Source organism: Scyliorhinus canicula, chromosome 20, assembly GCF_902713615.1.
Source record: "Scyliorhinus canicula chromosome 20, sScyCan1.1, whole genome shotgun sequence".
Lineage (NCBI taxonomy): Eukaryota > Metazoa > Chordata > Chondrichthyes > Carcharhiniformes > Scyliorhinidae > Scyliorhinus > Scyliorhinus canicula.
The window spans coordinates 58,692,021-58,717,901 of NC_052165.1; the positions used below are offsets into that span (position 1 = coordinate 58,692,021).

Consider the following 25,881-nt stretch of genomic DNA (forward strand, 5'->3'; position numbering starts at 1 on the left):
AATAAGGAACTTTGGTCAAACAACCCAGTCCAATTGAAGATATCCTAACAACAATGTTTTAACTTTGGCTACAAGTTAATAACAGTAGAAAATTTTCACAATGTTTACACCCACGGACTAGAAAAGAAGCAGGGCAGTAACTCAAATGATACTTCATTGTTATTAACTGTAGTAGTAGCAAACTTCAGTTAGAAGGCAAGGAAAGCAGAACTGTAGTGACAACTTTCACATCAATCTCAGTTCTCATTTAACTGAATGATACAAATAACCGTGCTCATTCAGCAGAAAATTCCTTTTCTGAGCAGGGGAAAAACATGTTTTTTAAATAGGTTTTCTGCTTGTTGCTTTAGTCGCAGATAGCAATATGTTACAGTTTGTGCTGTAAAAAGCTATCAATACTTTCTTGAAAAAGTATTTCCTGAAGAGTCATGTTGAATTTACAGCACAATAACATCATGCTCAAGTTATATCTGGCCTTTGATACAGTTCATGCCTGTATCATATGTTTGCCAACTAACGAAAGAAGGGATCCTGACACAGAAATAACAACCAGTTGGGTGTGATGTATTCCATTGCCTTATGATAGCAGAGCTGATAATAGTCTTTCATCAAAACAAAAGGGGAAAATAAACATCAAAGGAAGTCTTGCAGACAGGTTACTCTCTGTGCTTCGTGTTGTTGTGTTTCTCAACCTTGTCTCCTTTGTTGATGGGAGAGAAATCTCTTTCATGTCACACTTAAGGTTATGCAGCACAAAGAATCTTTTGAACAGGGTATGTGCTATAATGACTTCACTGATGTGAACACACTGTGTTCCCAGAATTTTGTTGACAGAAATGAAGAATAACAAAATGATGCCAATTTATACAAATATAAAATAACAATTAAAATTCTGTGGTAACACAACTTGGTGTGAAACAGGCAAATAATAAACCGTGCCAGATCACAAAACTGACAGCAAAGTGTTCATAGATTTTGTTATCATCTTTGTAATAACAGGAAGGTCTCTCTGACCTTCAATTGGTTTCTTGACCTGTGTAACTGGAAAAGAATTGATATCATGACAAGGGTAATAGACAACAGCTAGCATAATCCATGTGTTCCTCACTATTATTTATCTAGTTAACTTACTGTCCATGTCCCTTACATTTGTCCCCATATTCCCATAGTCTGCTCAGCCTGATTCTCACAGACTCTTATCAATACTGACCCGCAATTGCCTGCTTGAGTAGCATGGGCAGAGATCCACCACACTCTCTTACTATGGCTAGTTTCCATACATTTCACGGATTGGCTTTAATTTTTCTGAAACTGTAGAGTAACTCCATACACCAAATGATTTAGTAAACTACTCACACAATTAAGATTGATATGTGAGAGCCTACAGAGGCTCTTGGATAAGTTTACCAAGTCACACTCAAGACTTCATACCCAAAGGTAAATGTTCCAAGCTCTTGCACACAATTTGGAAAACTGCTTGTCGCCTTTTTAAATTGCCGTTGCCCGAGAAGAATTCTGAAAATTCTGCTAACTTGATTTTTGCACAACAAAAGCACCAATTTAATGATACTGTGACCCGGAAGCTCAAGGGCCATACGATAATAACAATAATCGTCATGGTCTTAAAAAAATGTGGCATGACAAGCAATCTCCAGTTTCATTTGGCACCGTTCCCCAACATTAATTACTCGGTTACTCTATTTTATGAAAAAGGTACAAATCAAAACGGCATCCATTAACAAGTTAAATACAGGAACAAGTTAATAAATAAAAATGCAAACACACACCTTTAGCAGCGTAACTGCAAATAGTTAAGAGTGACCGACACTCACTTCACAACTGTCATCATCACCATTATGAATTACAGTGACACAACCTGGCCATAGTAACACTAGTCTAGGAATGCTAATAACGCCAAAATTCTTTTTTTCTTTTTAAACAATCATAACATCATCTCCAAATAATAAATAATAATCGTCTTAACAAAGATCATCCAATAAATAAATAAAAAATCTAACATATAAGTGCACCATATATTGAAACATTGGTTTGGACTTAAACTTGCAAAATAAATGCATCACCTCATGCTATCAAAATTGCTGAAACACACATTGAAATCAATTGCTGTGACTGATCACAGATGCTGAGCGGTTGATGTTGATCATATGTAGGTTAATTCCATTAGTCCTTTTTTTCTGTCCCCTTTTCTCACTCTCCTACTTATGTCTTTGAGGCAAAACCAAGCAACTGTTAGCTATCCTGTTTCATAGAAGTTAGTTAGTTTTCATACTCCAAAGTAATAGATGGTGGAAGGGGAAAATAAACATCAAAGGAAGTCTTGCAGACAGGTTACTCTCTGTGCTTCGTGTTGTTGTGTTTCTCAACCTTGTCTCCTTTGTTCCCACCATCCAGAGGAATTGGGCTCGGCAGTGAAGCAACAGAGTAGGAAGCTCAGGGCTTTCCCGGGAGTACATCAGTACCAAAGGAATCCTGCTTCTTTCTCCAGTGGGTGACATCCTGTGGCATGACTAGGAATGGGGAGGAAGCTTAGAAAGACATCTGAGAGGGACACATTTTGATCTGGAATGTGAGTGCTCTTGCTGGAGAGCTACATTAGGACTGCAAATTTAAAAAGAAGCAGTAAGAAATATATGTACTGACAAAGCAAAATTGGCACTGTACAGAGAAAATCCAGATATAATGAATACCAAACAATTAACTTTTTGATCAAGTGCAAGATTTAAAAAAATCTTTTAATATCCCTTTCTTCCCTCTTCTGAAGACATTCCAAGCTGATCCTTCCAGCACGAGCCTGACAGGATCAGCTCTCCTGCTTCTGAGCCAAGTCAGGCACAGTCTTCATCCGTTGTCCAAGTTCCAATAGGTGTGATTGGACAGCAAACAAGAGCAGAAATCCTGGCCTAAATGTGGCCTGGATATCCCCGGATAATCCAAGCTAATTGTAACAACTATACTGCTCTTGCCACAGACAAAAGTTTGAACCTGTCTAATTCCCAGTTTACATGGCTCAATTCATCACCATGTTAGTTAACTGAGGCATGTATTTCTCAAAGTACTTGCTGTAACAATTTCACCCCTGTTAATCTGTTAAAGCGAACATCACGACACATCAATGGATTTTTTTCACTGACAACTGCCATTGACACCAATAAACTCAATGAAACTAAGGTTCATATTTAATATCACACATCATTGTCAAAAAGTAACAGATCCTTGAGGAGTTTCAAAGCAGTTACAGGAATCAGATGATTGTTATAAACCACCTGAGGTTACTGTGACTAATTAAGAACTCATTAGACTTGGTAAGTGCCAAGTAATTACTCATGAATATCTTCAAAAATGTACATTAAACAGGATTTGTTTTCGGCACGTAACTGGGTTCTTGTTGAACGTACAGCTCCAATGAATTTCAATCTGCCCTTCCCACATTTTTCCACCCTTGGTGCTTCTTAGAATTTTCGGTAAAGTGAACAGAATTTGGCTACTTTGCAGAATACCACCTTTGCTGCATGCATAAGACAAATCGTGTAGATTTATGATACTTCACATGTAAATTTGATTGTTAGAAATTGTTTAGAACTGGGTTAAATATGACCATAAAACAAATCCAAGCATATGTAACCAGTTGTTAAAATTTAATGTGAAGGTTGTGAATAGTGGCATGCAGTTTTATTCTGAGACATGGAGGTTACGGGTTATGGATTTCCAATGACATTGGGACAGAATGTGCTGTCAAAGCAATGACAGGGCTAATCTTCTATTTCAGAAAGCCAAGTGGTAAAATATAGAACTGGATTCTAACCTTTGGAAACAATAGCTTACAAACTGTACTGAGAAACATATTGCAAACATGCATCTTCAAACCCAACAATCACACCAAAACCTAAATGAATATACAGTTATCGGTTAATTCTGCTCACTACTGTTTCCAAGGAACCAATGTGGGGTTAAATTTGAATATCCAAATGTTGCTGTCTGTGTTGCACCACATTGCAACACAGCTTTGTGAAAATGTTCTTTCCCTTAGCCTCCCAGTTTTGTTTCTAGGATCTTGCTGTGGTTGCCCATCAATTTAGCAAGAAATTCATTACAGAAAGTTAAGTCTTACCATTGCAAGCGGTGGTGCATCTTTAGTTTCGTGCTAAATGTTATTGACTGCCAATTAACCCCTCTGGCGTGGAAAATGAACTGGAAAGTAATGCATTTTATATTGACAGATCTAAAACTAACCTATCACATGCTGATTCTTTTTATAATTCTTTTCAATGGGCTCTTTCACGTTTTCAATCCTTTTGAAATATTTTCCCAACAATAAGATTTACAACATGAAGACCATACTGTTTTGAGCTCCAAAAAAAGAATCACTGGGATAAAAAAAGAACTGTTAGTTTGGTTGCATCTGGCTGCGGGGCTGAATGCTGCTAAATCAATTGTTAATTTTCAATTACAAATGGATAATGCCTGTTTAGTTGAATGGTTGCACAGTTGGGTGTTAAATTTATTTGTTGTCAAATGTATTTGATGTCTGACACAATGGATCTATTGAGAGAGGGTCTGGCTGGTGGCATTTATCCACTGATACTTAAGGTAACTAATATACAGAATGCTAGGAATGAGGTAATGTGATACAGAATCAGTCAGAGTTAAAAATAATGACAAAGGACTGAAAGGGAATAAAGACAAATGATCAGTGATATGACTAAAGATACTTTGCAATGGTTCCATGTAAAATTACTTGAGTTGAAGTCTTTTTCCATGAACCCGAGGAGTATTTCCAGCACTTTTTCATTATTCGAATTATAAAGCTATGGTGTAATGTGTTTTGAGTCCAGAGATATTCTTGGATGCTTCACTTATTGTGAAAATAATGGAACTTTTTGAAATTGTAGTTGCAATGCCAGACCATGAGTGCCAAACTACTGGTGTGCAATATTTGGAAATTGTTTTGAACAGAGGAACATAAGAAATCAAAACAGGAAGAGGCCGTTCAGCCCCTTGAGCCTATACCTCCATTCAATAAGACCTCAGCTGATCTGACTGCCCTGCATCACCCATGACTCCCTTCACCCAAAAATCTGTCTAACTCAGCCTGGAATATATTCAACGACCCCCATCCCCACTGCTCTCTGGGGAAGAGAATTCCTAAGACTAAGGGCAGAATTCTCTCTTTTGTTTTGCACAGAGTGCCGGCTGAGGTGAGAAAATCAAAACGCAGCTGCACAGTCGGCTTTTCCTGCCACATTTGTGCAGCAGCCTGTGCAAAGCAAAATGGAGGCATGACCCATGCATTCAGGCTGGCGTGACGGCGCTGCAAAAAGCCGGCAACGCAGGGGATCCCGAGGTCGCGGCACCATTTTTAAAGGGCATATCCACCCCCCCCCACACAGACAGAGGCACCCCCCCCACCCCCCCCCCCCCCCCCCCCCCCCGGACACAGGGAATAAGGGGAACCGCACCACGAAGTTCTCCAGAGGAGCACCCCCGGCATTGCCTCCTGGGGGTGCCAGGGTACTGTCCAGCCATATCCCAGCTTCCCTGGTTGGGTGGGTAGGGGGTTGGGGGGGGGGGGGGGGTGCTATAGTTCACCCATGCCAGATTCTATTTTTTTTCACATAGAATTTACAGTGCAGAAGGAGGCCATTCAGCCCATCGAGTCTGCACCGGCTCTTGGAAAGAGCATCCTACCCAAGGTCAACACCTCCACCCTATCCCCATAACCCAGTAACCCCACCCAACACTAAGGGCAATTTTGGACACTAAGGGCAATTTATCATGGCCAATCCACCTAACCTGCACATCTTTGGACTGTGGGAGGAAACCGGAGCACCCGGAGGAAACCCACGCACACACGGGGACGATGTACAGACTCCGCACAGACAGTGACCCAAGCCGGAATCGAACCTGGGACCCTGGAGCTGTGAAGCGATTGTGCTATCCACAATGCTACCGTGCTGCATTGTCTGGTTCGGGTTAAAAAAAACAGTTGTGGTCGGCTTCCGGCGGGGGAAGAGAGCGGTCGCGGGTAGAGGAGCTCCTCGGGTGGGTGGAACAAAGTTGAGTCCCGCTCCTCGCCGAGAACTTGCAGCCAAGCGCGCAAATTCACCCGTTTGGGCCCCCTCCCAATAAGAGAGTGGGGACGAAGAAATACGCGGACTCCAAAGCTCATTAGAGCGGGAGAACTGGGTGCTCGGGAGCGGAGCGATCCGGCGCCTCCCCCACGCACGGCAGCAGAGCGCAGGGCAGGACGAACGGCGGCCCGGACCAAGGCAGGGACCAAAGCGGGGACTGAGCCAGCAGCAGGGACTCCCCCCCCCCTCCCCCCCCAGCAGCGACCACCACGAGGCAGGAACAAAGAGGGACTCCCGGCCCGGCCAGCAGCCTCTCCCTCTCGACCCTGGGTGAGTGAAGGAAAAAAAAAACTCCCCCTTTTTCAAAAACAGAACTTTGAAAAGAAAACTTTTAAAGAGAAAGAAATGTTTTCACTTTTTAAAAAAACACATTCTCTTGAAAAGAATTTTATGAAAAAAAAGTGGTAAAGAGGAGAAGGGAGGGGAAAAGAAATTGGGGGGAAAAAGGGGGAAAAGAAAGGAAAAAAAGGGAGGGGAAAAAAAAGGGGGGAAAAATGCCAGAAGGGAGCCAAAGCAGAGGGAGAAGGAGCACCAAAAGCAGACGGGGCAATGTGCAAACCCATTCAGACGAGCTAATCAGCGCACGAAGCGGCGAAACGGAAGGTTCGCCGCAACGAAAAGAACTGGGCAGACAGGAGCATTTTCTCCCTGGCCGAGGGGGGAACCGGAACTGGAAGGCAGCCTGTGCCGAGGCGCTGAGGGAACGTCACCAGGAAAACAAGGCAGAGGCCAGAGCGGACATAGAAGCTGCAGTACAGGCAGCAATGGCCAAGGCCCTGGCCGAGGTGCAGCTCGCCCAGGGAAGAGCAGAGGAGAAACTGGAAGCCCAAGAGGCGACCATTAAGGAGCTGGAAAAGGCCGCGACTGACAAGAGTGACGGGATCACGGCCCTGGAGAAGGAGGTGGCGAGACTGGCCAGAACACAGGGGAGCCTGAAGGGCAGAGTGGATGATCAGGAAAACCGCTCGAGAAGGCAAAATGTCAGGATTGTGGGCCTACCAGAGGCGATCGAGGGTAGAACCCCACGGCATACGTGGCTGAGATGCTGGGCAACTTAGTGGGGAGGAAAACTTTCCCCAACCACCCAGAAATGGACAGAGCACATCGGTCGCTGCGCACGAAGCCCAAGGCAATGGATTATCCGAGGGCAGTTATAGCTAAACTGCACCGGTATCAAGACAGGGAAACAATCCTGCGCTAGGCCAGCAAAACAGAACCTGCAAATGGGAAGGACACTTCATTAGAATTTACGAGGACATTGGGGCAGACCTAACCAGGAGACGGGCCGAATTCAATAGAGCGAAAGCAGCTGTTCACAAGAACAAAGTGCATTTTGGTATGCTGTACCCAGCGAAACTCTGGGTCACATACCAAGAAAGAGAGTACTTCTTCATAACCCCCGCCGAAGCAAACAAGTTTGTCAAGGAACACGGGCTGGAAACCAACAACTAGGGTAGAAATAAGGGGCCCCTGGCAAGAGGCAACAACACGCCGAGGTGGGGGGGGGAGGGGTGAGGCAATGGCAGGCCCCCCCCACCCCCACCCCCGACATGGCGAACGCACCCTGAACAAAAAGCAAACCACTGCCCGAGGGACCGTTTCAGTTGGGAGACCAGGCCCGAGCACGAGGTAATGAGAGTAGCGGAGAAGGGAGAGCAAGCAAGAGGAGTGCAGGGTAAGATGGGGGAAGAGTGGGAAGAAAACCGCAGAGGCCAGGCAAGGGAGAAGCGAGACAGTAACTCCCGAGTTGGGGGCCACCGCACAAGCAGGAAAGCTAGCGCCGGGGGCATGCATCAAAGTAGGGCCGCAGCGCGCCCCCACCAGGGGGAACGGCGCCAGGCAGAGGGTGGGGGAGACCACTTAACACAGGCCGGAGAGCAAACGGGGATAGGAACAGGGGAAAGAGAGAAAAGGAGGGGTATACGGGAGAGGGGGGAAAAAGGGGGGGAAGGGAGAGACCGGGGAGGGGTGGCTGGTGGGGGGGGGGGGGGGGGGGGGAGGTGGGAGGACACGGGGAAGGAGGGACAAACCAGGCCTAGAAAAGGAATAGCAATAGGGCTACAAAGTGCCACAACCAAGGGCTCGAAACAAGGAATTACTGCAAGCATCCACCCTGTACCGTCTCTGGGCGAAGGGAGACCCCAGAGTGCAGGGGACTACCCACATGGCGGACACACATGTCGGGTGCCCCCTGTACATAGGGAAACCCCGGAGCGCTGGGACGCGACCGCATGGAGTGAGCAGTGACAGTGGCCATCTTGGACGGCCCCCTAACAAAGGGAGGCCCCATAACAAAGGGAAACCCCGGAGGGCAGGGTCATGTCCACCAGGTATGGTTAATCCCAGAGCGGGGGGACAGAAGCCCTCCACCAGGATAGTCACCTGGAATGTAAGTGGACTCGACGGCCCAGTGAAAAGATCCAGAGTCCTCACCCACTTAAGAAATATGAAGGCCGACATAGTCTTCCTCCAAGAGACGCACCTGAGGGAGCAGGACCGACTGCGGGTAAGAAAGGGCTGGGTGGGACAAACCTACCCTTCCTGCTATGGGACAAGGGCCAGGGGGGGTGGCGATACTGATCAGCAAGAGGACAATGTTTAGGGCAACAAAGATGGTTAAGGACCCAGGGGGACGGTACGTCATGGTCAGCAGGGTCCTGGATGGGGTACCGGTAGTTCTAGTCAACGTGTACGCACCCAACTGGGACAACACGAGCTTCATCAAGAAGACCATGGCAGAAATCCCTGACATAGCGACGCACTGGCTAATCATGGGGGCGGGGGGAAGACTTCAACTGTGTACAGAATCCAACGACAGACAGATCAAACCCCAAAACGGGGAAAGCCTCAAGCATGGCAAGGGAACTCAGTCACTTTATGGAACAGATGGGAGTGGTGGACCCCTGGAGGTTCGCCCAGCCAGGGGAGGAGGAGTGTACTTCTCCCCAGTACACAACGTATACACCAGAATTGACTTCTTTGTGGTGGGAAAATGGTGCTTCCGGAGATAGACAAAGTGAAATATTCTGCAATTATGATATCCGACCACGCTCCACATTACATGGACATGAGGCTGGAGACGGGCAGGGTCCAACGCCCGACATGGCCTTCAATGAAAAGATATCGCAGGCCATAGCAGGGGAGAATAACCAAAACAGGGAGGTCTCACCCTCCATGTTCTGGGAAGCGCGAAAGGCCGTACTAAGAGGTGAAATCATCGATTTCAAAACGCAAAATGATAGGAAGGAAAGGGCGGCTAGGCAACAGCTGGTCGCCTCCATACTGGAGGTAGACTGTAAATACTCTGAGGCCCCGACCATAGAACTCCTGGCGGAGAGGAAAGAGCTACAAAGGAACTTTGATCTGATCTACACCAGGAAAGCAGTGCACCAACTTTGCCAGGCACATGAGACCGTATATGAACACGGAGACAAAGCCAGCCGCCTGTTGGCACACCAGCTGAGAAACCAGCTGAGAAAGCAGTCAACAGAGAATTTGCACAAATCAAGGACACCAGAGGCACATTAGAAACAGAACCAGAAAAGATCAACAAAACCGTCAAGGCCTTCTACCAAGGGCTGTACACCTCAGAGCCCCCAATGGGGGAGTCCGGGATGAAACAATTCCTTGATGGACTGGACATACCAGTCGTGGGGGAGGGCAGAAAACGGGGCCTGGAAGCACCACTATCACTGGGAGAGATCACGGACAGCATTAGCTCCATGCAGGCAGAGAAGGAGCCGGGACCAGATGGGTTCCCGGCGAACTTCTACAAAACAGGCGACAGCGCTGGCCCCGCACCTGCGGGAGATGTTCACAGACTCGCTAGCTAGGAGCACACTGCCACCCACACTAGCACAGGCCTCAATCTCGCTGATACCTAAGAAAGACGAAGACCTAACGGAATGTGGGTCTTATCTCACCCACATCTGGGTGCTTTGAAAAAGGCCTTGGGGATGTAGATCGGGATGGATCTGAATAGGAAGAGGTGCCTGGGCAGCACGTTCATTTTGATCATCTGGACCCATCTCACTGCTGAACGCAGATGCCAAAATATTGGCCAAAATCCTAGCCAAACGGCTAGAAGACTGCGTACCAGAGGTGGTCGCAGAAGACCAGACGGGTTTTGTCAAAGGTAGGCAGCTAACCTCGAACATCAGGCGCCTGCTAAATGTGATAATGACCCCCTCCGGGGAGAGAACACCAGAGGTGATCGTCTCCCTAGGTGCAGAAAAGGCCTTTTGACAGTCGAATAGAAATAACTCAGAGGTACTGGAGCGGTTCGGGCTTGGAACAGGGTTCACCTCCTGGGTAAAACGTCCATACAACGCTCCCATGGCGAGCGTACGGACTAACAACACCAACTCCCGATACTTCCAGCTGCACAGGGGCACCAGACAAGGATGCCAACTGTCCCCGCTACTGTTTGCTCTAGCGCTCAAACTACTAGCAATCACGCTCAGAGCAGCAAAAAGCTGGAGGTTCCGAAGGGGCGGCAGAGAGCACAGAATCTCATTCTCTGCAGATGATCTGCTCCTCTACATTTTGGACCCACAAAGCAGCATGGACGGAATCATCGCGCTCCTGAAAGGGTTTGGTGCCTTCTCAGGCTAGAAACTCAACATGAGCAAAAGTGAGATCTTCCTGGTACACCCACAAGTAGGGGGGGGGGGGGGGGGGGGGGGAGCACTAACGGGACTGCCATTTAAACAAGCCCGACATAAATTCTACTACCTGGGGATCCAAATAGCCCATGAAAGGGATCCACAAATGGAACCTCACCAGCCTGACGGAGGAAGTAAAAAAGGACCTGCAAAGATGGAACACACTCCCACTCTCCCTCGCGGGGAGAGTCCAGATGATCAAAATGAACTTACTGCCCAGGTTCCTCTTCCTATTCAGATCCATCCCGATCTACATTCCCAAGGCCTTTTTCGAAGCACTAGACAAACTAATCATGCCGTTCATACGGGGGGGGGGGGGGGGGGGGGGGGGGGGGGAAGAATGCTAGGATCCCAAAGAAGGACCTACAAAAAACTAAATCCGGGGGGGGCTAGCCCTCCCATACCTACAATTCTACTACTGGGCGGTGACAGCTGAGCGAATAAGGGGATGGATCAAGGATCCAGAAGCCGGGTGGGTGCGTGCGGAAGAGGCTTCCTGCATGGGGACCTCCCTTCAGGCCGTCGCCATGGCAGCACTCCCATCCCCACCCAAAAAAACACTCCAGCAGCCTGGGGCTGATAGCCACCCTCCAATCCTGGAACCAACTACGGCAGCAATTTGGCCTGAGAAAAATGTCGCAAAAACCATAGGTTCACACCAGCGCTGACTGACGCCACCTTCAAAAGGTGGGGACAGGATGGAGGGACACTGACAGTCAGGGACGTATACACGGACGGCAGGATCGAAACACTGGACGAACTGACAGAGAAATTCCTGATAGCCAGGGGGAACGAGCTAAAGTATCTACAAAGAACAAAGAAAAGTACAGCACAGGAACAGGCCCTTCGGCCCTCCAAGCCCGTGCTGACCATGCTGCCCATCTAAACTAAAATCTTCTACACTTTCTGGGTCCCTATCCCTCTATTCCCAGCCTATTCATGTATTTGTCCAGATGCCGCTTAAATGTCACTATCGCCCCTGCTTCCACCACCTCCTCCGGCAGCGAGTTCCAGACACCCACTACCCTCTGTATAAAAAACTCAAAAAATTCCTACGAAAGGAGACAAGGAAGTACCCACAACCACCATGACAGACAATACTGGAAGAGTTACTGGACGCAAGCATCCTAGATAAAGGAAACTATAGCGACATGTATGACCGACTGGTAGAAAGGGCCGACACCGTACTGGACGAAACAAGATAGAAATGGGAGGACCTGGGGATTGAAACAGGATGGGGACTCTGGAGCGAAGCACTGCACAGGGTCAACACCAGCTCCACGTGCGCAAGGCTCAGCAGCTAAAAGTGGTACATAAAGCCTACTTAACAAGAACCCATATGAGTAGGTTCTTCCTGGGGGTGGAGGACAGTTGTGAATGGTGCCAAGGAGGCCTGGCCAACCACGCCCATATGTTCTGGTATTGCCCCAGACCTGCATTGCCCCAGACCTGCGGGGTACTTCTTCGAGGCAATGTGCAAAGTGGTGGGGGTGAGGGTGGAGCCATGCCCGATGGTGGCGGTCTTTGGGGTTTCAGACCAGCCAGATCTATTCCTGGGGAGGAGGGCAGACGCCCTTGCCTTTGCCTCCCTGATCACCCGCCGTAGAATCCTGTTCGGCTGGCGGTCAGCAGCACCACCCAAAGCTGCAGACTGGCTGTCCGACCTCTCGGAATCTCTCCAAATGGAGAAAATCAAATTCGCCATCTGAGGGTCAGGTGACGACTTCCACAGAACGTGGGAGCCATTCACCCAATTGTTCCGGCACCTGTTTGTGGCCAACGAACAAGCGGAAGAATAGCCAGGGGAAAGTAGCCAAAGCATGAGAGGGAGAGATAGACCGGGGGGGACGGGGGACAGCTGAACCTAAGAGAAATGAAAGGCAAACCACAGGAGGGGGGGGGGGGGGAGAAAGAGGGAAGGGACAGGGAACAAGAGAGGATAACCGGGGGGGGGGGGGGGGGGGGCAGGGCAATGACAGCTGGAAGGAGGGCATGGGATACGATAACAGACCTGGCATCTCCAGGAAGAGAGAACAAGGAGAATACAGGTGAAAGATGGGAGGAACAGCTGAAGCGGAGGTGAGCGCGAGACAACAACGGCAGCGAGATCTGTCCGGGAGAAGCAAGTGACGACACCAACACCAAACCATTTGAGTATTGCCCACTGTAATTGTTTCTCCAGCACCCAAATGTATATTCACCTCCCATGTCTCCAAACCCCCTCCCTCCCCCCCACAAACAGTTGCCTACTTGTGTGTTGTAAATAATTTTGCCAATTGGACAGAGCTGCTGCTGTTGAGCTGGTGCACAATACCCCACCATTTATTCTATTTTATTTTTTATCATCACTTTTTTTTTGGGTATGTTTGGGTGTGCCCTTCCCTTCTATATATGTGTGTGATATATAATATGTATATTTATTTCTTATTCTGTGTACATACTTTGTTCAAAAACCCAATAATAAAATCATTTATTTAAAAAAAGGTTGTAAACCTTGCCGACTTGACATCAACAAGGGGTGCGGGGGGTGGGGGGTGGGGGGAGAGAGAAATTCCTTATCTGCAGGAACAATATAGCGGGAAATTCTCACTTTTCTCGCTTTCAAACTGAATGTGAAATTCTACCATGTTATGATCACTCTTTCCTAGATGATCCTTTCCCATGAGGTAATTAACTAATCCTATCTCATTATACATTACCAGGTTCAAAATAGCCTGTTCCCTGATAGGTTCCAGAACATATTATCCTACAAAATTGTGCCAAATACATTCTATGGACTCATTCACTAGCTACCATTGCCAATTTCATTTGTCCAACTGATGTAAAGATTATGGTCATCCATGATTATTGCAGTATGTTTCTTGCAAGCTCCCATTATTTCTTTATTTTCTGTCCTGAGTAGCTACTATTAGGGGTTTTAGGGATTACTCCCACCAGTGACATTTTGTCTTTGCTATTTGTTATCTTCACCCAATCTTGATCTTCTGACCGAAGTTCATTTCTTTCCATTGTACTGATTTAATCATTTAGTTTAGAGCCCCGTCTACACCCCTAGTTATACAATTCACCAGGACACTGGTACCAGTGGCCAGGTTCAGGTTCAGATGAAGGCCATCCCAGGGGTGCAATTCCATCTTTTCCCAGTACAGGTGCCTGTGTCCCATGAAATAAACCCCAATTCTCTCACATCAATCTTTGAGCCACGTCTTCAAGTCTTTGGTCTCATTTACTCTATGCTAATTTGATCACAGCTCAAGTAATAATCCAGAGATTATTACTTTTGTGGCTCTGCTTTTTTAATTTAGGCCCTAGTTGCTCATACTCCCTTGGCAGAACCTCTTTCTTAGTCCTACCTATGATGTTGGTATTCAAGAGGACCACAGCTACTGGATCCTTTCCTTCCACTCCAAATCATCTCTAGCCCTGAGGAGATGTCCTTAACCCTGGCACTGGACAGGCAACACAGCCCTTGGGACTCCACCCTAGGTTGCAAAGAATCTTATTTATCCCCCTAACTACAGTCTCCTGCTACAATTACATTCCTTTTAACATCTCCGACTTGAATGGCCTCCTGCACTATGTTGCTGTGGTCACTTTGCCGATCGTCCCCGCTCTCATCCACACAAGCTACATGAACCTCAAACCGATGGAAAATTGCATGAGCTGAGGCTCCTCCAGTTACTACCTTCTGGATCCCCACTCCTGCTTTACTCGCAGTCACACCATTGAGATCTCAACTTGCAAGGGTAACCCAGGAGTGGTGTGAGAGCAGACTACAGAAATGCCCTTCTCTCCCTTCTTGTGGAGGGATGCACCTATCTGGCTATGCCAAATCCTTTCCCACAATTATCAACCTTAATGTCATTGTTTAATCAGCACCTTGAGGATCATGCATGAACCAGAAACCTATCACACCACACCAGTGCCAAAAACACTGTTCTGTCTCAATGTTTGTAATGTTTGCAACATCTGCTGAGGCCATTGAATAGCAAGAATAGAGCCTGCAGAAAGCATGCACATACGAATGCAACATCTGACGTCCGAGACTGAGGATGACATTTTTCTTTTACCCAAAATTGAAATCATGTGACTGAATGTGAATAAAAATATGAATTACAGCCAACAGTTCAGCAGTTCTGCAATCCTATCACAATGAGAATCCGGAGGGAAACTCTCTTCAGGTTGGAGGAAGCTGGCTGTGGTTTTTGGACTCAAAGGAAGCTGGCTGTGGTTGTTGGGCTGAAAGGAAGCTGGCTGCGGTTGTTGGGCTGAAAGGAAGCTGGCTGTGGTTGTTGGGCTGAAAGGAAGCTGGCTGCGGTTGTTGGAGGCCAATCATTTCAGGTCCAGGACATCGCTGCAGGAGTTCCTCAGCATAGTGTGCTAGGCCCAATTATCTTAAGCTGCTTCATCAATTATCTTTATAAGGTAGGAAGTGGGGATGTTTGCTAATGATTGCGCAATGTTCAGTGTCATTCATGACTCCTCAGATACTGAAGCAGTCTATATCCAAATGCAGCAAGACCTGGACAAGATCCAGGCTTGGGGCTGAAAAGTAGCAAGTAACATTCGTGCCATTAAAGTGCAGACAATGACCATCTCTACAAGAGAGGATCCAACCAACATGTCTTGACATCGCCAAATCCCCCATTATCTCCTGGGAGTTACCATCGAACAGAAACGGAACTGGACTAGCACTGTAAATAGTGTGGCTCAAGAGCAGGTCAGAAGTTAGGAATAAGCAAGTCACCTCCTGACTACCCAAAGCCTGTCCACCATCAAAACAACACAAGTCAGGAGTGTGATTGAATACACTCCACTTATCTGGATGAGTGCCGCTCAAACAACACTCAGGAAACTCTGTATTATGAAGGACAAAGTAGTCCATCTGATTGGCACCCCATCCACAAACACTCCCTCTACCACTGGCGCACAGTGGCAACAGTGTGTATCATCTACACCACCTGGAAGTTCCCCACCAAGCCTCACAATATCTTGACTTGGAACCATATTGCTGTTCCTTCACTGTCGCTCGGTCAAAATCCTGTATCTCCCTCCCTAACAGTACTGTGGGTATACCTACACCACATGGGCTGCAGCATTTTAAGAAGGCAGCTCTCCACAACCTTCACAAGGGCAATAAATACTGGCCTTGCCAGCAATGCCCACACCCCATGAATGAGAAACAAGAAGCAAAAAAACAGGCAACCATGAATATCTCAGTCCTCAAAAGATGGTGGAGCCCAGCATACAAGTGCAAAAGACACGCCTGAAACATTCACAACCATCTTAAGCCAAAAGTACTGAGTAGATGATTCACTCCATGTGATATCAAAAAATAGTTGTGTGTTGGGCATAGTGAAGCCTCCAGACCCTGACAACATCCCAGATGTTGTGCTCAAGACTTGTGCTCCACAACTAGCCACGCCGTTCCAGTACAGCTACAAGACTGGCATCTACCTGACAATGTGAAAAATTGTCTTGTTCATTAAAAGTAGTACCAGCTCAACCCAGCCAATTACCATCGTATCAGGCTATTCTCCTTCAGAAGCAAAACAATTGAAAACAATCAACATTCTTATTAAGCTGCATATGCTTAATAATAACCTACCCACTAACACTCAGATTGGATTTCAGTTGAACCACTCAACTCTAGGCCTCAGTACATCTCTGGTTCAAACATGGACATAATAGTAGAAGGTGAGATCAATGTTCTTCAAGATAATATTTAACAGAGTGTGACATCAAAAGAGTCCTAGCTAATGGGAATCAGATGGGATACTTTCTAAAGGCTAGAGACATTCATAGATCAAAGAAAGATGGTTGGGGTTATGGAAACCCATCATCTCAGCTTCAGGATATCATTTCAGGAGTTCCTCATGGCAGCATCCTAGGCCCAACCGTTTAACTGACTCATTAATTTCCTTCCACCCTTTGTAACATTGCCTTGCTCACTGACGGTCAACTCCATTTACAATTTCTCAGATAGTGAAGCAGTCTACACCTGCATGTCAGAAGACAAAGACAATATTCATCGACTGAAAAGTGCTTTGGGGCAATCTGAAGTTATGAAAGGCACTGTGTAAGTAGAAGTTCTTCTAATCACCTTTCCTCCACGTTCAATGACATTACCATCACAGGGTGCCCCACCATCTACATCCTCTGGGAGAAGCGGGAGGGGAAACTTAACTGGATCAGCTGCACAAATAGCTACCAGAGTAGGCCTCAGGCTGCACTGACTCCGCAAAGCCTCTTCACCAGCTGCAAGGCACAAGTCAAGACAAGTCAAGAGTGTGATGGATAGATGCAGCTGTGCCAACACTTAAGCAGTTGGATAGCTTCCAGGAAATAACAGTCTGCTTGAGCAGCTTCCCATCCACTAGCTTAAACATCCACTCCCTTTACCAACAGTGTAGTGTGAACCTTTCTACAGAATACACTAAAGCACCTGCCAAACCTTCAATCACCACCACCTAACAAAAGCAGCGAGTGCATTGTAAAGCCATCAATTCCAAGATCACCTCCAAGTCACACATCATCCTGCACTGGACAAATATTGCCATTCCTTCATCATCGCTGGGTCAAAATCCATTATTGGAGTACCTTAACTACATGGACTACAGTCATTCAAGAAAAAGGCCCACCACTAGCCTCTTAAGGGCTTGGATGAGCAAGAAATGTTGGCCTTGGCAGTGGTACCAATCCCCCAAGAATAAGTTTTAAAAAAGGTACACTTGGATCCTGGACTGGAGAGTCTTTGTGAGGATGTGGGGGCACTGGATGAATGAGAGCAGAAGGCAATCACGGGATTGTGAAATGCCTTTCCTCCCAGCAGAAACGGCTGGGTACATCCTTGAAAAGGATGCTGAAGAAAAATCAAAATGACAGTGAGGCTCTTGGGCCATTCTCTGAGGATGTATGGTATCTAATATTTGTGACTGTCAATTCTTCAGCTCTCATTGAAAGCTTATCTATCTCCTTTCCATTGGTCATGTGCAACAAGTCTCTGAAACCCCAACCTCTAACTCAGGAGCTCAAGAGCCATTTGCTCAGCCCTGTTAAACTACAACTCCCGTGCTGAAAGACGTCAGAATCACCAAAGTACTGGCAAACCCCCGGACCCCAATCCAAGCAGCAACTCCTGGCCCAGTGATACCACTCTGGGACCTCCCCAATGTTGCTACCTATCACTTTCCAACTACTTTGTGTATCCTGGACGGTCAAAAGGTAATCCAAAAAAGCCAAGGCTGTAGATTTTCAATTTCCATTTAAAAAATGATAGGATCACTGAACCTGATCCCAAAACACTTTCATAACATCCCATTAGGGTATGTAATAAAACAAAAATTTGACTGACTTACCACAACGGTCTGGTAGTAAAACTAAAATACAAATACACACAAAATGGATGTTGCTTTTTTTTTTAAATAAGAAAAATAGTGCCCATTGTTCCCACTTACCTTGCTAAAGAAACATGCTAACTGCCAACTGGTAAGCATGATAAAGGATGTTGTATAGGTTAATGATACTAAGGTTGTTGATAATAGGATGATATGGACTAGGTACTTAAATAGATATGATCCTACTAACCTGTCAAATAAGTCAGAATGTGATGATTGTTAGCTGCCCAATGTTGCCCTGTATAACATGACATCCTGTTGCAATGCTCATGTAAACTGTAAAATAATCAGTGATTTTCCCATCTTTTAAAGGAGTAACAGGGTGAGCAGGCAGTATCTTCACCGTCGCAGCATTAAACCTTGCATTTCCCTAAACTATTTTTTTGTTGTTGAAAAGTTCAAATGAGCAGATTGTACACAGAGAAGCTGTGGGTTGGAATGTTTCAATGATACACCACAAGTCGACAAGGGTTATTATTTCAGCCACGACAGTAACAACACTCTGTCAGAAGCTGTGAAGAGCTGAAGCTACACTATGACTGAGTTAATGTACCACCTTCAGGAGTGAATCCCAACATGCAGTGAGGCGGGTCGGAAAGCAGGTTGTCACAATGCAGCAAAGAAGATGGGACACTGATGATGAGCATTTCATGGATAATGCATGCTTTGGGCTGGTTCAGAGGCAACTGATGCTTTACCTTTCAGTCTCTGAGTCACATCCTCTGTCTAGTTGTGAGTAGTGTGGCGATATGGAAGCAGCAGACTGCTGACAATCTACAAAAAACTGACAAATTAGACAAATATACAGAGAGATGACACAGCAAAGTGGGTTAGTAAATTAGAAGATATAAGTGAGAAATTTAGTGAGGAGTTTCCCAACTTTCCTTCAGCTGCACAGCTTAACTTATTCAAATGTGCATTTTTCTGATGCTTTGTCCAGCAGAGATACTAGGTAACCCGGATCGTATATGCTAATGCCAGATCAGAACTTGGATGAACGAAAAACAAACAAAATTGCCTACCATTACTTCATATTGGAGTTTATGGTGAAATCTGACTTGTAGCATAGGATTATGTTTCTAACAGCACAGAGTGGTGGTGGCTGCAAATGCAATGTGAAATTTTATTTTCTAAATACTGGTATGGAGGAAGTTTCTAAACCAGCCTCCATTGTTTTCCTGCCAAATTGAAGTCCATAAGAACACAAAACAGTTATAAACTTGCTGTATGCGAGGTGACTGGTAAGACGATGACATCACCGTTTGAGTCACCGTATCCTTCTCAGTGAAGACATTTGTTAAGTGGGTCTCAGATAAAGAACTTGAGTTCTTCCTCACAGCAATGGTTTGAAAATGTAAACGTCTCCTCTCAAGATCAGTCTTTGGCCCAGCGGATAAAGGACAGGCGTCGGGCAGTACCGATTGGAAAGACAGGGCTATCAGTTGGAATGCTGGCCCTCCATTACAGTATTTGTTTGAAATGATTGGGGGCTCTGATGTTCAGCTGCATTTTGAGGTGTGGGTCATTTTAAAATAAATTCTGGACCTGTCATGTTCCGGATGCAAAGTTTTTCTGCAGGTTCTGAGGGCTGGTAATACTATTTTATTATATGCGGAGCCAGTATTCCTTACATCACAGATTATCTGGTGCCAGTCAATGCATTATCACTCACACTAGCTTCACAAATGGAGAAAGATGATCAATGCGACTATGGACTAAAATGTTGCCTCCAGCCACTTTGACAATCTGCATCACTTTTCAGGAAAGAAGAAAAGGACATGTTATTGATGAATGTTAGGAAGTTTTAATGGGGGCGTGGGGGGGGGGGGGGGGTGGATACAGAACGGCTGATTGTCATTAGGACATGAATCATTTCTGTTGCAATGAAATGAAATGAAATGAAAATCGCCTATTGTCACAAGTAGGCTTCACATGAAGTTACTGTGAAAAGCCCCTAGTCGCCACATTCTGGCACCTGTTCGGGAAGGCTGGTACGGGAATTGAACCGTGCTGCTGGCCTGCCTTGGTCTGCTTTCAAAGCCAGCGATTTAGCCCTGTGCTAAACCAGCCCCTTATATTTATGACATGTTAAGTGAAACAGTATGAGTAGTGATGTAGTTATGCCAATGTTTTTCACGCTTCAAAACATATTGGTATTTCACCTTGACAGTGAAAGTTATTCTCTTTCTGAATGATTGATAACCGACGTATAATTAAGAGCACCTCAATTTGGTCCCACACGAGTAGTATATCAGTACCTGAGGGATTAGAATGAAGATACATACAATACAAAATAACATGAAGCTAATCATTTTTAGACCGAAGCTAATTAACGTCAGGTGCTACAGGCCTGGGTGATGAGGTAATATTTCACACAACGTTTTAACCCACAAAGGTTTTAATGGATATCTGGACATAGATAATTGGGAGTAAATAATGCACCGTAAACAGAAAAGTATTTGCAAATCACTATCTTTAAAAGGTTGGGACCTTTTAGAGAAAGAATCCCAATATATCAATAAATATAAATGCCCAACAATGCACCCGAGATGTCTGAATAGGGAAGTCTTATCTCATCCTTTGCACCACAATCATTACAATTAAAAAAACAATTAATATAATAAAAACTGAAAATTGTATTTAATGTGAACAGTGGCCAGGAACTTCCTCAGGGCTTTTCCCACAAACAGTTGGAATTTGGCAAAAGTCTGGCAATTGCCCCAAAGTTGCACTGGTAAAGCAAACTTTGAGAACATTCCTGACAAATGTAAATATGTTACAGACAATACCAAGTTTGATTTTCGTATCCGTCATGAGAACTACCTGATTGCCACTGAAAACACAGACCCCTGATATCTCATTGGAAGTATCCAAAATAATTGAATGTATGAAACTGTACTCCAGAAACGAAATTACTTCTGTATACAGAAGCTTTACATTTGCTAAGATACATCAACGTGCTAGTAAGTCACATACTATTGGGGAGGGCAGTGGAATAATGGTATTGTCACTGGAGGAGTAATCCAGAGACCCAGGGTAATGCTCTGGGGTCACGGGTTGGAATACCACCGTGGAAGATGGTGTCATTTGAATTCAATGAAACTTGAATTCAACAGACTTCAAAGTCTGAGGAAGACCACAAAACCATTGTCAATTGTTGCAAAAACCCACCTGGTTCATTAAAGTCCTTTCAGGGAAGTTACTCTGCCATTCTTACCTGGTCTGACCTACATGTGACTCCAGACCCACAGCAATGTGGTTGCCTCTTAAAATGGCCCAGCAAGCCACTCAGTTCAAGGGCAATTAGGGATGGGCAACAAATGCTTTTCAGTGACACCCACATCCCATGAAAGAATAAAAGGGCTGGAAGGCTGGTTTAGCTCAGTGGGCTAGACAGCTGGTTTGTGATGCTGAATAAGGCCCGCAGCATGGGTTCAATTCCTGTATCAGGTTACCTGAACAGGCACCGGACTGTGGCGACTAGGGGCTTTTCACAGTAACTTCATACTTGTGACAATAAAAGGCTATTATTATTATAATAAAAGGAAATTAGAGATTTATTGCATCATATGCCATTTCATTTTGCACCGTAAATTATCTTTAAGCAATTACATAAAAATACCAGTGAATGTCTTCTTTTCCTTGATAGAATTTAAAGAGACGCTGGCTTACTTCTGAGCAGCTTTACCTAGACAAACAGCCTCCTCAGTTTCCAGCCTCCCAAATTCAGCTTCTCCATATCTGAATCCAAATTCTATATTTCAAATGCCCCAGGACACCAGGAAAAGAGTTCCCAGGTGTAAGATGCGCACTCACTAATCCTGTACCAAGGTGTAGAATATTTGCTCCTTAAAGCCCACCAAGGAACAGCATTTTAAAATTGCACACTAGCTCAAGCACAATGTTAGGCTGTCAACAAGGTTGCCACATGATCACAGCTGGTCAGGTGAGATGTAGAACACGAGACCATTTTTCTTGAATGGCAGTGGAAAACAGGAGGCTATTGAATCTCCACATTAGAGACACAAACTGCAAACTCATTTTCTTTTAATGGGATCAAATGCCAAAATGGTCCGACTTGTACCAGTTCAGATTTTGGAGCAATTTGACTAGCTGGGAATATTTAGCTAACACAGGGAGTGCAATGTTTTCATCAGGTTTGATCTGAGGTGAAACATAGATTGACATTGGTTTCCATGCCCAAATTACTTTGATAGTGCGATTTTGCTACGTATAAGGGTGCTTCCTATTTATTCCCTTATCTTCCCTTCCTTTTATTTGTACCAGTACATTTTTAAACATGAATGATTTATGGACATATGCCTTTAAAGCAGCCTTTATCTTTAATTCAAGCAAAGGAAGAAGTGGTCTGCCTTTGATTCAAACAGGAGATTCCAGAGGACTGTGCTGTTTTAGACTGGTGATTTAAGACTGGCCAGTATCAGTGATGACTTGGTTTGATTGATTTTCTGGTGACCAATGAATTGGCCCAAAAAGCCATGCTCTGCCTGGCAACGGGTGGTGATTGGATCTGATCCCACTTGAATGTTTTCAGAGTCATAAGGCACCGGTTTGGTTTCACTTTTGATTCTGAGAGCCTGGAGGAAGAGATGTAACTAACTCTCTTTAAAATTATCTAAATAATTATCTCCATAAGGCCACTGTGAGGGTTGACTCTCCAGCAAGTTTGGATGTCATTCTCTGGAGACTACAGAGGCCTGAAGTAAAACCATGAGCTGAAAGCAAGGTTTGATGTGAAATAAAGTGTCTGTACAGAAAGATAGAGGCTGAAGATGAACCTCGAGCTGAAGGCCCAGGAAGCCTGCTGCATGTAAGTACTGCACTTTCTAACTTGTGGGACCCTGAATGAACGACTCCGCATAGAAGACCATTACCAGCTGTAAACCAGAGAGCTTGATCAACCAGCGCGCTGTGAGGGAAGAGTACCATTTGAAACAAAGACTTATCTTGTACCTTCATCCTAATTATTTTTCCACCCTTCTGCTTTTCTGTCTTGTGTGTATGGGTAGTGGATCCGACAGTTGAAGTGGGTAGTAGGTATTAGCTTCTTACCATCCAGTTGTATTCACTGCATACTTCATGATAGTACCAGCTAAAAATAAACAGTAATTGTCTTTCAGCTTACACACCTGGTGACTGTAATTATTGGGCAGCCAAGGGCCAAAGACTCCGGGAATGTTTATAAGAGTTACTGATTAATTAATTTGTGTTGTGATTCTGGGGCACGTGGGACTGGAATTGACCGCACACTTAGCCAGGGTGGCATAATATGAGCTACAAGCTGGCCAACCATTAGCTACTACTGAAGACTGCAATGGAGCAAGGATGTAGCAGGGGCAGCAGGGTAGCATGGTGGTTAGCATAAATGCTTCACAGCTCCAGGGTCCCAGGTTCGATTCCCGGCTGGGTCACTGTCTGTGTGGAGTCTGCACGTCCTCCCCCTGTGTGCGTGGGTTTCCTCCGGGTGCTCCGGTTTCCTCCCACAGTCCAAAGATGTGCGGGTTAGGTGGATTGGCCATGTTAAATTGCCCGTAGTGTCCTAATGAAAGTAAGGTTAAGGGGGTGTTGTTGGGTTACGGGTATAGGGTGGATACGTGGGTTTGAGTAGGGTGATCATGGCTCGGCACAACATTGAGGGCCGAAGGGCCTGTTCTGTGCTGTACTGTTCTATGTTCTATGTTCTATGTGTGGCCCAAAGCATCATCAAGTTGGAATTGGCAGAGGTGGTGACAGCCCTACACGTGAGTAAGTGTAGTAAGAAGTCTTACAACACCAGGTTAAAGTCCAACAGGTGTGTTTCAAATCACTAGCTTTCGGAGCACTGCTCCTTCCTCAGGTGGGTATCTTCCCTCAAATTGGAGGGAAATGGTTAAAATAGAATCTGAAATGATTTAATTTGCCAAGTGTTTATTTGAGCACAAGTTTGTTATGTCTGAGTTGTTCAATGGCAAGAACAAACCGTTCTTCCCCTGAGTAAAAAAACAGAATCCAGCCCACAGCTCTAATAAAGTAACAAGGCTATTCCAGCAGCTAATATATCTCATTATCCCTGTGGTAGTAACCATTCTATTGATACATTTGAACATGGTGCTCTAGAAATTACATTGGCTGGGGAACAGGACGTTCAACAATTACTGGTGCTATCTTCTCCAAGTTCCACTGTTATTTTGGTGAAATGGTGAAAACAGGCTCCAGGTGAGTGCTGTGCTCATAAAACACGTCTACTTCGGCACAATTTTGATCCTCATTGCTGTTTACCAGAATTTGAACTTGTCTGGAGGTGCTAAGAATGACACCTGAGGGCAGCACTGTGGCGCAGTGGGTTAGCCCTGCAGCCTCACGGCGCTGAGGTCCCAGGTTCGATCCCGGCTCTGGATCACTGTCCGTGTGGAGTTTGCACATTCTCCCTGTGTCTGCGTGGGTTTCGCCCCCACAACCCAAAGATGTGCAGGCTAGGTGGATTGGCCACGCTAAATTGCCCCTTAATTGGAAAAAATGAATTGGGTACACTAAATTTATATTTAAAAAAAAGAATGACACCTGAAGATTTAGAAAATGCTGGTTCAGCACAATGTCCATGGAAAATACCACGGCCAATGAAGGGATGGAATGCGCTGGTTGTCACAGATTTGCAGGTTTCAGGAGGGTTCAGGGACTGAGTGAGAGTGTACAGATTCTCGGACATGGCACTGGACTTCTGGGTTGAGGAAGTCCAGAGGAGGAGGGGTTTCCTGTAGTAGGAATAGGAACCCACCTTGTCCGCCTTCCTTCTCTGCTGAAGCAGTTGGTTATCACCTTACCTGGTCTCATCGCCTCCTCCCATTACTCCAGTGGACCAAGGGGAGCCCCTAACCAGCTGACCATAGCTCTTTCTGCTGATGACTCCTCTATAACATAGAGCAACAGCATCCAATCTTTTTAAGTGAAGTCCTCAGAGAATTTCCAGAATATATGTTGATACTTAGTGAAGTTTTGATAAAGAGTCTCCCGATCGGTCTCAAAATTCCTCGTCAAACCTCAAGGAGAAAATGAATGGTAAAAGGATAAAAACGTTTAAAAGTACTCAGAATCCTATACGATGATGAGTTTACTCCCAGTTAGATGGTCACTGTTAGGATAGGGCATTAGGTCAAAGTACTAGACATCATGCAGACACATTAATGAGCACCAATAGGCAACTGAAGTGGAAATCAGCTCCGAGCGTAACGTCTGACTCCTTAACCAAGGCGGTGTCTTGCATTTCAGCTTAAGGAGTTCTGGGTGCCCACCTCAAAGATTATCTCACACCTCAAATATCCAGTGAAAAATCACCCCCAATGGCTCAGGGCTTCAGAGTGACTGCAAGTTCCCTGGTTTGTTTGGCATCATCTGTTCATTCTGTTCTTTGAATTTTACCGCTTCCGGTGGTTCATTATTATAAACTGAATACATAGATAGCAGCTATCTGGCTGGGAATGATGGTCTTTGGTACTTCTTTCACAGTTAAGGGGGATTGGTATTAACTTCAGGCATTAAACGCACCGGCCTGGATTTCCTAGCTTGTGGCTAATCAGAAAAAAAATCAGGCTCCAATATCAGATTATTCTGTGTCAGAGAGATCCTGGTAGAACCTTCTATCATCTTGACGTTACAGTGGTGCTCAGTTGTGTA

At 45.5% G+C, this 25,881-nt stretch overlaps 1 protein-coding gene across 6 annotated transcripts in view; it reads right to left on the reverse strand.

Annotated features, from left to right (window-relative positions):
• Positions 1–712: 712 nt before the first annotated feature.
• Positions 713–25,881, reverse strand: part of bicd1a (bicaudal D homolog 1a) — a 284,259-nt gene continuing 259,090 nt past the window's right edge. For 2 of the 6 annotated variants that reach the window (XM_038780014.1, XM_038780008.1), the window contains one exon: positions 713–2,528. In XM_038780014.1, coding sequence (XP_038635942.1) covers positions 2,274–2,528 — 255 coding nt within the window. In that variant the 3' untranslated portion in view covers positions 713–2,273. Of the gene's footprint in view, positions 2,620–18,908; positions 18,995–25,881 lie in introns of all 6 variants that reach the window. The other 4 variants (XM_038780010.1, XM_038780009.1, XM_038780012.1 and 1 more) reach the window with 4 other exon arrangements.